The 12889-nt window shown below is 41.5% G+C and overlaps 1 protein-coding gene across 2 annotated transcripts in view; it reads right to left on the bottom strand.

Annotated features, from left to right (window-relative positions):
• Positions 1–12889, bottom strand: part of LOC131443360 (MAM domain-containing glycosylphosphatidylinositol anchor protein 2-like) — a 154102-nt gene that overhangs the window by 93488 nt on the left and 47725 nt on the right. For both annotated transcript variants that reach the window (XM_058612919.1, XM_058612920.1), the window contains exons 2-3: positions 12452–12591; positions 4221–4395 (exon numbers count right to left, since the gene is read on the bottom strand). In XM_058612919.1, coding sequence (XP_058468902.1) covers positions 4221–4395; positions 12452–12591 — 315 coding nt within the window. The remainder of the gene's footprint in view (positions 1–4220; positions 4396–12451; positions 12592–12889) is intronic.

Raw genomic sequence — 12889 nt, forward strand, 5'->3', positions numbered from 1 at the left:
ATCAGTAAAATGTGTGGAGAGCAACTATTATTGCACTGTTACTTTCTGTGTTGATTAGCGTGAATGTTATTTGCCAAATAGAATGATTTGAAGGAACTGATAGATTAGTTCAGAAAACCTCAGAAATGTGTTCATCACAGGTTTCCAGGGAAGGGTTTTTTACATTTTTAGTTTTAGTTTCCTGGCAGTCTAAAGCATATAAAAGATAGAAAAGCTTATAACGTTTGAGCAATGCAATGTTTTGGGCAGGATGTGAACAACAATTAGCAGATTTCGCTCTTATCTCATCCAATTGTACCTTTAAATTACTTGGCTATTTTTTGGCAGGACAGGATTTTCAGTTTCTGTTAATGAACTAATATCAAAACAACATTAGATACCTTACCTAACATTACCTATGTACTAAGAATTCAGACATATTGTGCCAATAATCGTGCTGCAATGATCAAGTCCTCTAAGATCGACAACACTAATTATAAAAATGTGTTGATAGAACTTGTGATGTTCAGGCAGACACTAAACAGGGAGGACACAGGTGTGCAGAGATGGAGAGCTTGGCAGGATTAATTATCAACTAATCAAAAAAAAAAATCAACAGATTTGTCGACGACCAAGATAATCTTTAGCTGCAGCCCGAGCCAGCAGCGATCAAGGAACTCTCCGTGCCTGCAATAACCTGCCTCTGCAGAGCACTTAAGGCCTCCGCCATCAGTCACTTAGTGAAACATTAGATGCTGCAAAATGAAACTGAAAATGAAATAAAAACACTGAAAAAGGTTGTGTGCATTTTAAGACTGAAATCGATCAGTGTGGGACTAGAGCGGGCTCTTTAATAACTTTGCCGAGGATATTCCCCACGGAGCAGACTGTGGACAAACACAACTGAGGTGTCAGCAGGTATAAAATGTGCTTAGATGGACTTCTGAGCTTTGTAAATACGTTGCCTCTGAGCTGGCTCCACTGCTAATATGAGCTCCTCTGGACTGCTGCGGTCAGTTATTACCATTAATTATCCTCCCTCTTCGTCTGCTGCTCATAGACAACTCTGAAAACAGCAAACTTTCACACTGTGTCAGTCTGTCTGTCTGTCTGACGGTTTATGTCTACCTTCTTTTCAACTTAATTTTATTCCATTACATTCAAACTCAGTCAAGCAGACAGAGAATGGCTCTATAGTTTCCTTTCAGAAAACCCACTTTGATATAATACAGTTGCTTATATAACTAGACATTTAAAAAATATATATCAATTGAAGGAATACTTCACAGATTTGCATTCAGCTTTGTATTACTGGAATAGGGGTAGTATTTTTGACAAATTGTGCTTGCGTCCTCAGTTTCCCCTGAGTCGAGAAATATCTTCATACTTATCTTTCTTACGTTCCCACCAGTGACACTTGGTCCTGTTAGCGGACACTGTTTACATTCTGGGAATGAGGTCCCGCCCCCCCTACGAGTGGGTCTAAAAAGTGTGGAATTAGCGTTGCAGTTTCAAGCCTAGGACCAAGGCTCGGACCAAGTGTCACTGGTGGGCACGTAACAAAAATAAGAACGAAGATATTTCTTAACTCAGGGGAAACTGAGGTTTGGAAGCACAATTTTTTCAAAAATGCAAATCGGTGAAGTATTCCTTTAATTTTTTGGAAGCAGAAGCAAATAAAAAGCATGTATTGCCCATGGCCAAGTGGAAGGGAATTAGGCTTGTAACTGGAGGGTCGCCAGTTCAAATCCTGGAACAAGTCAAGGGCTGGGCTGCCCCTGAGCAAGGTGCACAACCACCATTATCTCCCACGGTGCAGATAAGTGCTGCCCACTGCTCATGCGCCCGGTTTGTGTGTTGACTGTTGTGGAAAAAAGGATAGGTCAAATGCAATATTACTTATTTGAATGTGTGTGTGTGTGTGCAAATAAAACTAATACTAATTCCATCCTTTTGCAGTAATGGTGCAGTCCAGAACAAGACCAGAGAGAGAGAGACAGCAGCTAACGCTATTCAAGGTGTTGTTGTTGTGAGGTCCAGCTCCAAAACACCAGTTTTTACTAATTAAAAAAAAAAAATAAAAATGTAGCTGCAGACCACTAAAAATAGCAGGTACTGCAGCAGCCCATCAATTAAATTCCCCCACAGGGGACAGCTGTAATGCTGCTCAGGAGGAATGATGTGCTTTTGCTGGATGTGCAACATAACACAGTGCCAGCTAATGAGGTACACACAGACAGTGTAGCAAGGCCAGATGCAAGGACGTCATCAGGATAACAATTTGATATGAGACTGTGCTTTACATACATTCTGATTTACTCCAAGCAATTGAAGTTTCTTTTTCTTTCTTTCGGCTTCTAATATTCCTCCTTTGATCATGTTGACAGATTGGACTGGTATCTCGATGTAATGACTAGAATACTGTTATTATCATGTTATTTGAAGATTTTATATCGTATTTACCAGTGTGTACAGTATACTTTCATTTCATATATACTGTATTTGCAAAGCAGCGTAATAAGCATTGTAATATATAGCATCTGAGGCACAGCTTTATGTTAGTTCCTTCTTTTATTCTCTTGCCTTCATGACAACAATGTTGATGAAGTCTCTGTGACGCTATGCAGAAATGCAATTACAGCGGATTGTGCAATTCATACCGATGTGGTTTTACTGACACGTAATTTGAATCTCATCTTGAAAGGCGTTTGACCTCAAAATGCCAGAGATGATGCTCGCTGAGAAGCCACACTCTGCGGTTATCCTCAGCTTCCGTCTCCAGCGGGCTATCTGGCTACATTTCATTCACATTACACTCCTTCAGCTCTTTAGTACAGCCAAGGCAAAATGGTGCACAGACGGAGCGAGGCTGTGAGTGTCAGCTGCTGAGAAGCATTCAGCCCCTGCGCGGCTGCTGCTTCACTCAGGCCATCCAAAAGCTTTTGAAACAAGTTTCAATTCCACAACCTCTGCACACGTCCGGACAAATAAACAGGTACAAGGATGTGGCTCACACACACCGAGGGGCACATATAAGCGAGGAGGGGCGGAGGAGAGGCTTTTGTACTTTACAGCGTGGCATAAAAAAAGTTTTACGGCGACATTGAGGGAGTCAGGACTAAAGCTGTCGTGAAAATTAAGACGGCGGCTTAGAGTTTAAAGTCAGCAAACACTGAAACAAACAGGATTTTTAATGGATCTCGTGAGAATTTATGAAATTGAAACCGACTATAAAAGACTACAGATAAATAAATAATCTGCTCCGAGTGCAGCTGATGATGATGATCTACAAATAAACTCTGAACTTGACTGCGTGCACAAATAAGAGGTGTGGGCCAGTGCTTGGTAGAAGGTCAGAGTTGTGATGAAAGGGAAGCGACTCCTCCGTCCGACCGTTCTTAGATTCCACGCGAGGAGAAATAGGACAAATGGATCCAAATCAATAAACGCGATGACACTAAATCACCATTTTCTCGGATGGATGCTAATGAATGTTCTGTGGCTGTCATGCAGATACTTTAAAAACAGAGACGTCGCACTTTGAGCAGATGGCTGTCAGGATCATAAAAGCTTTTGAGCTTAAATAACATTCTCGGGAGATTGTCGGGGTCTCCTGAGAAGCACACTCTCCAAATAACTACATTTCCATTTATTGCAGAGAATGGAACGTTTCTATATTGATTCAGATTTTATTTTTTTTACGCTGATCGGCAATAATCATGTGTGCTACAGGTGTCGCTGTTCAACGTCTCTAACAAAATGATTCAAATCTAATACAATTTTGGACACTGATATAAGAATATTGCAGGATTTCATTTTGTGAAATATGGGCCTTATTATGGTATGTTACTATTTACTCGAGTAAGACTGACTTTTTTTGCTGTGGGTAAAAAAAAACTGCACACTTAGAAACTGACAGTGAAAAATTACTATTTCAAATCTTCAAGTATTTTTATCTTAAAAAAAGACAGAGAAAATATTCCAAATCCAAACAGGTATGTAATTTTGATTTGTGCAGGTTTGATTCCTCTGAGATAATATTTATTCTGGGGGGAGGGGCATAAGTACACATTTTAAGCTTTAGTTTCACATCTTACATATAGCTGCTTTAACATATGGAATTAATTACTGGCCGCAATGATGCTCATAATTTTAATTCATTTCTTACTTACACAATCTTAATGACTTTATATCCCCTGAATGACGGCCATTAAACTTCTAATGATTTGCAAATGACTTACAGTAGACGTCCACCCTGATGGACTTGATGGCCGGCGAGCCAAGGCCGTTCTCAGCCTTGCAGTAATAGCGACCTCCCTGGGTCCTCAGGATCTTTGCGATGTGCAATGTTTCATTGAACACGCTGGAGTCCTGGAAGCGATCCGACACGCTGCCGGCTGTCTTGGTCCATCGGATCTGGGGAAAACAAAAGGCACAAGCAATAAATTCCTTCCTAGTGTAATTTCACTTGTTTCAGTGTTCCAGTGCTCAGGTAATGGACTGAGGCATCAAACATAGCTTTCACCTGGAAGCGGAGGGCTTGGAAACGAGGGAAGGGGGTTCAGGGTGTGGAGGAAGTCGTGCAGTCACATGTGTGATTGAACACTTTAGTGAGCCACAGTGTTTACAAGGATTTAATACAGCGGGTCTACTTTTCAGTCTTACTTTTGTGAAACATAACAGCCCAAAAAAATCTTCAGGTCGTCCCTTCCACACAACGCTGACCTCAGTAGTGGCTTTCTCAGCAAGAGTACCCTCCACTAACTGATGAGACCTAGTTAGCCTATGGCATTGAGGTGCCATGAAAGGTGAAATAGTGCTACTCTCCAACATGAGGTTGTAATTGACTCTCTATCATCTCCCTCTCCAGTTCTCATTAAAGCGTACAGCATGACCAGGTACTGTGACAATTCTGGCCTGAGGGGCCACAGAGCCTCAACCATGGAGCATTCCATCCCTCATCCTAAGTAAGCTGCGGATGGACTGGCTTTGCCTGCACAGCCTCACATATCGCCGTCTAGGCAGCAATGGCTATGAATTAGAATCCAATATCTCCACACTGTATGGTGATACCATCATCTTGGATCCTGATAACATCCCATTTCACAGCGATAGCATCAGATGGAACAGGGATATCGCTGCACGCAGAGATGAGGATTGGGTGCTATCTTGGGAGATTGCTGCTGCGCTGCTCTAGCTGTGGGGTTTTAACCATGACGACTCCAGCTCGAGGTTATGACAGCTTGAAGTTTGGTCGTGTTCCAAATAGACAGCTTTGCCTGCTGAGCCTCACAATGGAAATGAAAGGGCAGGTGGCCAAAACCTGCTAATGGTGGCCCCATTGCACAGGATTTTTGCGGAGCTTTAGGGATAGAGGGTGACAAGGAGAGGAATTCATGTGCAGTCAAAGTCAAACTCCAGGGTTTCATATTCTCTCTCACTTTAATTGTAACTGTTCAGAGCAGCAGAAATAAATCACTCTAAAACTCCCATTTTTTAGAGACCTCTGTCTCTAAAAAAAAAGACAGCCTGCTATCAGACTGTGCTTAGCTGTCCCATCCCATTATACTAGCTATCAGCGGACAATATTACTGACTATAGCGTACAAAAAAGCTTAACTTTGCCTGCTTCTAATGCATACACATTGAGGAAAAATCCTGCTGATGAATGCCAAAAGCTCCACAGACAAACGGGATATTGTGGCCAAAACTATCTCATATGAAAATTTACTGTATTAGATGAAGTTTGTCGTCCCTCTCCACTCTAAAAAAAACAAAGCAAGCTGCTTTACAGTGACCTCAACAGAATGTAATATTATTCCTTGTTTCACACGGACAGGATATCACTTTAATAATGGGCTTTCAACTCAACTTTCTCCGTATCTTGGAGCTATTTTCATCCTACCGCTCCTTTTACTTTTTTATTTTTTTAACACCGGAGCACCAATACCCACAGGGGGAGTCCTGAGGTATGCCTGGGGAGAACAGGTTGACCCTCTTCACTCTCCTCAGTGCAATGCAAATACTCTTGATCTGAGAGGGGCTCTGATTGCCCAGTCCCAGCCCGGCTTAGTTTCTTTTGGCTATTTGCTGCTTTCCTGCTCCTTTTCTCAATTCTCTGCTAAAACTCATGAGGTGCCTGCAAGTAAACACTCGGGAATACGTTTAACTGCCAGAAATGTACAACCCTGCTGCTGCTTTATGGCAGAAATGTTATATTACTGTCGGTTCCTTGCAATTGCATGCATAGATTATTACCATGGAATGTAAATGCGATGTGGTTTTTCATGGTTCACCTCACACAGCTTTGAAAAGAAAAAAAAATGGAGTCACGCATCCACATTTTGCATATCCTTTTTTCTGAGGAAACATCAAAAAACATGACATCACTTAGTTCCAGAGGGAAAGGCAAAGTCAACACAATAACAACACCATTGCCTTTTAAATCAGACATCCCAATGGAAAGATCAACATTTGCTCACAAGGAAAGCAGAGCTCATCTAGATTAGTATCCAACTGAAAATCCTTGCCGTGTTTGAGACCACACATGCTGTGATGTCACGGCAAGAGCTAATTAAAATTCACCCAGTGTCTGTTGTTATGCAGGGATCATATGCTGAAGCACGCGTATTCAGTGAATCTCCCATAATGCCTGCTGTGACGTTTCCCTCTCTCCAACTACAGACTGGTTCCTAATTGCTTGCCATCTTTTCCTTTAAGCACTGATGGCAGACTGTGCCGCTCGGTGGTGCAGCCAAGTGTGGCTGAGCATGACAATCAAATGATCAAAAGAAGCAACAGGGGGTCTACATCACAAGTTGTGAGTGCACAGACTCAACAGGTTTATATTACAACATGGTGGCCTTCATGAGAACTGGACAACTGAAGAAAATCTGAAGACAACACATACTATCAAAATAACTTGTATCTTCATTTTGCCGAGAACTAACCATGTGTTTCAAAACAAAATCAACATATTTGAAAGGAGTGTGCTTGCTTTAGTCGGGGAGATAGTTGTTGTCACTTCTGATGGAGCACTCTGTGTGGTGACAACAGTGACAGCAGCATTGTGTTTTGTTTTGTTTTTAAATAAAATAAAGAAAATACCATCTGCTCAAGAAACCGACACTGTAGGCCAAATGTCATGGGAGCATCCAAAACAGATCACATACTTCAATTGTTCTGTCCCCAGGTCTCAGGTCAGATTATTTGTATCCGCTGACCCGTGGTGCTGCGAGTTGAATCTGGCCGCTCAATAATTGAAACAAAAGAAAAAAGGTGTTTGCAATATGGTGTTGCTGGCAATTGCAGCCTGGTACTCAAACAAAGTAGTGTGGACATAGTGGATGGAGGCCAGGGCAGGGGAGACGGGGGCAGATGGCTCCATCATCGGGGACTCTTTGATGTCCATTCTTAGCATCAAAGACGATGGATGAAGCCGGAAAACAGTGACCATGAAAGTAAAACATATATTTATTCTCACAGACAGTGATAAAGACGCAAGACATGGGTATTAAACCATTACAATTAACAGAGAAAAGACGGCAGTTTGTACCTTTTAGTACAAACTAGAGCTGCCACAATAATTGCAAAAATGAAATACTAAGACTATTGCAGAGGAACACGAGATAACACATGACTGTGTATGACGTCTCCTTGCACCAAGGCAGGATCAGACAAAAAAACAGGTGCAAAGTCCCTTTAAGAGCACAGTGATATAAACCCTTGACATCATAATACAATAGTAAGACTGGGATGCTGAGTTTGAGGGATAATTGTTAAGGTTTTGGAACGTTGACTTAAGTGTTAATGCCAAAGTCTTGTCTGCCAGGAAGAGTTGGGGAAGGAATGTTTTGGCAGGAAGAGCCAATGTTGGGACTGGTTCCATCGGATTGTCAGCACACACACACACATCCAGGCTCATGAAGATGTAATGAACACACACACAAGGTTTGTCACATATGTTTGTTTATACGGGAGAGTACAAACTTTTAGGGAGAGGGGCTAATCTGTGGAACTTGTGTTCCTCTGCTGTGTAACATAAAGCTTTGCCTCGCTCGGCTGTGATACTTCACATCTGTCTTCACTTGATCTAAGTGCACAAACCAAATGTGAACAAGTAGAAAAATCATCCTTGTATGGAGGACATGAGGCTCTGATAATTGAAAGCTTGATTCTTGGTATGCACTGGGAATGGCTCAACACTCCAGACTTTAGAGAAAGATGTATCTGCCCTCCATATGCACTCTCAACTGCTAAACACAATGCCTTAGTGACTCAGTTATCGATTGATCAATTAGTTGACTAATCATTATCCCTATAGCCATTTCAACAATGGCTATAGGGAGATGAGAGAAAGTGACAACGTTTCTCTTTTATTAGCTATGGAGAACTGGGATTTGCACCTATCACACCTCATCAATGCATCCTTTAATCTAAAATCTGTCTTATAAATCCGTACGTTCCTGCAGCCCTACAATTTTAAACGCTTTACTTTGTCTGACTAACAGATTATCATTGACTTTGGTTGAGACGTTTATATTTTCCACATAATGAACAATAAAGTAACTTTGGTGATCCCCCAATGTCATCACTAGGTCATCAGAGAGGCAGAAGAAAGTAATGGGCACAACTAAGACTTCATTTCATCATTCACTACAGAGAGCCTTGTCCCATAAATCCTTCAGTCGACCTCGGCACAATATAAATACATGAAAATGTGAGGTTAAGCCTGCCGAACACCAGCAGAGCCAGTCTTCCTGCTCAGCCTACACCGTAGTAACACCTTGAAATACCAAACCCAGGAGGCAGAAGTGAAAAACTACATATTATACACTGTGTGGGTTGACTGACAGGAACACATATTTATTTGACAATTAAATGGGAAGGCAGACAGGTGCTGCTGCTGCTGCCATCACGAGCTGCCTGTGTGGGACTTTGTTTGTGTGGGGTGGGTTTTCAGGGTTCATGCACCTTTTCCAATGTCAAATTCAAGTACTTTTAAGCTTTTCCAGTACCTTAAAGCTGTGCTAAATATGCTACTCAAATGATGATTTCACCTTTTTTTTTTTCCATCACATTAAAAGAGATCCAAGCAGAGCAATTTTCATTTTGACTCCTTGACTTATTTTATCCCCCCATCTATTAAGCAAACTATTCAGTCAGCGTGCTATTTGTGGAAAAACAAATATTTCAAACGTTTGCCAGCACTTTATCTAAAAGTCAAGCACCTTTCATACCTTGACACGCATTAGGCAAAAAAACAACATCAAAATTCAAAGCATTTTAGGCAACCCCACAAACCCTTGGCTGGATAAACAAAGAACTCTGTTATTAAAAAGCACCTGTTTAATGTCTGTGGTGGGTCGGCTGATGTGCTCATGGCTAACAGAGGTCCACAGTGAGGAGGCTGCTGCCTAGTTGGACACGATCCAGAGACTCCATCCGTTGAAAGGCTTGATGGACGTCTATGTAATTTAAGGAGTGTGCATATTGATGGCATTTGAAGAATTAAATGGTGGCCAAATTGCCAACTGTGGCACCATTTATTCTGTGGTTGATCCTTTGTGGTTCTGATGTTGCACTTGGCGCAGCACCACTCCAGCGCGTGTTGTCATGAGAGCTCGTAATCTCTCTCAAAGTCAGGGAAAGAGACTGGGATCCGGACAGTAATGATGAAAAAAGCAATCTTGTAATTTGCTAATGCAGAACTAATTCAAGCCATTTACAGGGACTGAGTCGTGTGACGACCCCCTGTGATACTGCAGTCCAGATGGTGAGTGTGATTTAAGCTACTGATGGTGTGGATGTTGTTAAAAACAGTAAATGACTACATATATATATATATATACACACATATATATATATATATATATATATATATATATATACACATATATATGTATATATATACTATCGTCCTTAATAATGTATATTTAGTTATGAAAGGATACATTTTTAATGAACTTGTAAAACTTGCCATTTTTACAGTGCACACTGTTAACGATAAGGTCTTAGCGTTTGTAAGTAGTCAGGTGTGTGTGTGTGTGTGTTGCTTTTGTTCTGAAAGAGTGGCAGCGCAGATAGATGTTTAAAATGTGTCTTTATTAGTCTTCCGTGTAGCGTACACACCGTGACCTTCACTCTCCATTCCACTGACTCTGCTTGTGTGCTTAGAGAAACTAAATTAGTTGGCCATTTAAAACAACTAGAGGAGAAACAAATCACTAATTTGCAGTGACTTAACTAAGTGTTGGCCACTGAATGCTTACAGATGTGTCTGTCTTTACTGCACAGTGAAGTCACCACAGGCCTTTAGAACAGTTATTTGAGTTGAAGAAGCAAAAATGAGTGCAGGCTTTTATGTTACTGTGTATATCTAATTTATATCAATGAGTGTATGAGTATATGAGTGTAATAATATAGAGACGTCTCGCTGGTGCCGTGATACAGAAAGAGTGGTCTTTGGGGGTAAAAAGGAAATGAAAGTGAAATTAAATTATCAATAAATGCACCTTTACATTTATTTTTCAAATAGAGCAGATACATGACTCAACTGATAAAAATGTAGACTTGACACAAGCATACAGAGAACAGATGCATACACAAACAACAATTCAAATTGGTTGCCTTGGTGTCTGGAAAGAAAGGTTCCGCATTAACGAGGTGCACTGCAACCTTTTCAAAGTAGAGACGGAATTTTTCTCCCACATGTGCTCTTAAAAGATGAAGAAACTCAACTTAATTAAAAACGAGGTGTTTTGGGGCTAAGGCAGACTCTGAAGATGTTCTGTGGATTAATATTTAATGAAAAGACAAACTGTTATCACTTTATTAACCTGGGTCTGTTTCTGATGAGGTCACACACCCTTGTCCTTTCCAGCAACATCACAAAAGCAGCCTTCAGTCTGCCCCAGTCCCCCCAGATAACCTCCGAGTCCTCAGCTTCAGAAAACCTCTTAGCGTAAAGTGTGTGCTGGCCCCGGTTCCGTGCCACTACCAGAGGGGGACAAAGCTGACACATCCCAAAGTTTGAAGAGACACAGCTAAGAGCCGCTATGCTGGCGGAATCCACCAGAGTTTCATAATGACTAAGTTTCAAAGTAGATCCTGCTTCTTCTGCTACAGCCGTACAGGGCTTTGATCTCCCATTCAACCCACCCCCACCATCAACCCCCCCCCCCCCCCACACACTCTGCTGTTTTTCACAAATTCTAATTAGAAGAAAAGATGTGAAGAGTGCAAAGCTGTACCCCACTTCACGTTGACGACAGACGGAGATGAGCGGCATTTCTAAACCTCTTGCTAATTTAAGAGGCCTCACCTTTTCAACAGAAATATAAAAATCAATATGTTCTTTTCGCTGTGGCATCCAGAGGGGAAGTGTGCAAACTAATGGCTCTGTTTATCGATCAAAGGGGGAATCATATTAATTAATGTAAATGAGCTCACCCCTGTCTGGAGATAGTGTTGAATTCCATGTCGTTTGCGTTATCAAGCAAAGTGGAAACAACATTCGATAAATGTCAAAAAAAAAAAAAGGAAAAAAAAAGGTTACCGCGACTGCCCAGATTAATACGAGAACAAAATGTGATGGTCAGGTTATTTGGGGCAGGGCTGACATTTATACCTGCATGGATCACACAAGTTGGCATTTGTCTTAGCAAAGAGGATCTTGCCCGGGCTGTTTGTTCTCCTTAATTAACAAGCTTTTTATATACACACACATCTCTCGGATTTGGATGAGACCAACGTAAATAAATAAATTATAAGCCTGTTTTCATCAGAAAAAAAAAAAAAAGTGCAATGTATTTTAATTAGTTCAGATCACAACAGCGAATCAAATAGTTTAGAGAGAAAACTTTTCTTCATGTGCCAAGGACCCATGTGCATTCACATGACCCTGAGTCTTTTTACTGTGGCCTGTTTCCCTGCTCATTAGATTCTGTTTTGGCAGATGTTGTTTTCTGACTGCAATCTCATTAGACTTGGAAGCTTTCAATATCAAATGCAGGTGCACAATGCTACATAAACCATTAATAATTGAAGGATTAAACTTTTTAAGCCGCTGCCACTAAATTACACTAATACACTAATACAGAATTTAAAAGTAAGCAGAGCCGGAAATAGAGAGGGACTAAAAACTAGGGATGTTCTGACAGTGCACGGCTTTTAATGAATGGTGCAGCTCTGTTATTTAGGCAAATACAAGTATCGGATCACGACTTGTCGCTGTTTCTGTTCATAGCTGTGTACCAACCCAGAGGACTCGTCATCCAGGGAAAGGATAGACCAGGCAAAGAAGGATCCACCTGTTGCTCAGAGATGGAAGGTCACATTAGTCAGCCTCAGTTTGGGAAAGCCATCCAGTCACAGCGCTGTGACGCGATTGGCCTTCAGACGGTATCGACCCCTGAATTGAGAAGGCTCATGTTGTCAGTGAAGGGCAGACACATGGCCAGTGAGCCTCTTACCTGCGGTCGAGGATGCCCCGTTACCAGGCAGGTGAGTTCCAGGGTCTCCCCCTCTCTGATGGTGTACACTCGCTCCGTGTGTCTCTCCTCCTCAACGTTACACGCATGACCTGAGTGTATAATGCGAACAGTCGGAGGTGCTGCGGAGGGGAAAAAAAAAAAAAGAAGCACAAATAGTGTTAGCATTCAGGTCATTTCTGTAGGAGTGAATAAAGTAGCACAACAGATGGTATACTGAATAAGAGGCTGCCTCACTTAAAACAAGCCTCCTTCAAAGCTTCATGGCCATGTTTGAACTGCACACAACAGTGCTCAACTAACCACGTGTGTTTGTAATCGAGTTTGTTCAACTACGTCATTTATTAATAAGTACTGATGTGTTGCTATGCAATTTAAGTACATTCCAGAATTTTGAAAGATATCACAGTGAAACCATCA

Source organism: Solea solea, chromosome 17 (genome assembly GCF_958295425.1).
Source record: "Solea solea chromosome 17, fSolSol10.1, whole genome shotgun sequence".
In the NCBI taxonomy this organism is placed as follows: Eukaryota; Metazoa; Chordata; class Actinopteri; order Pleuronectiformes; family Soleidae; genus Solea; species Solea solea.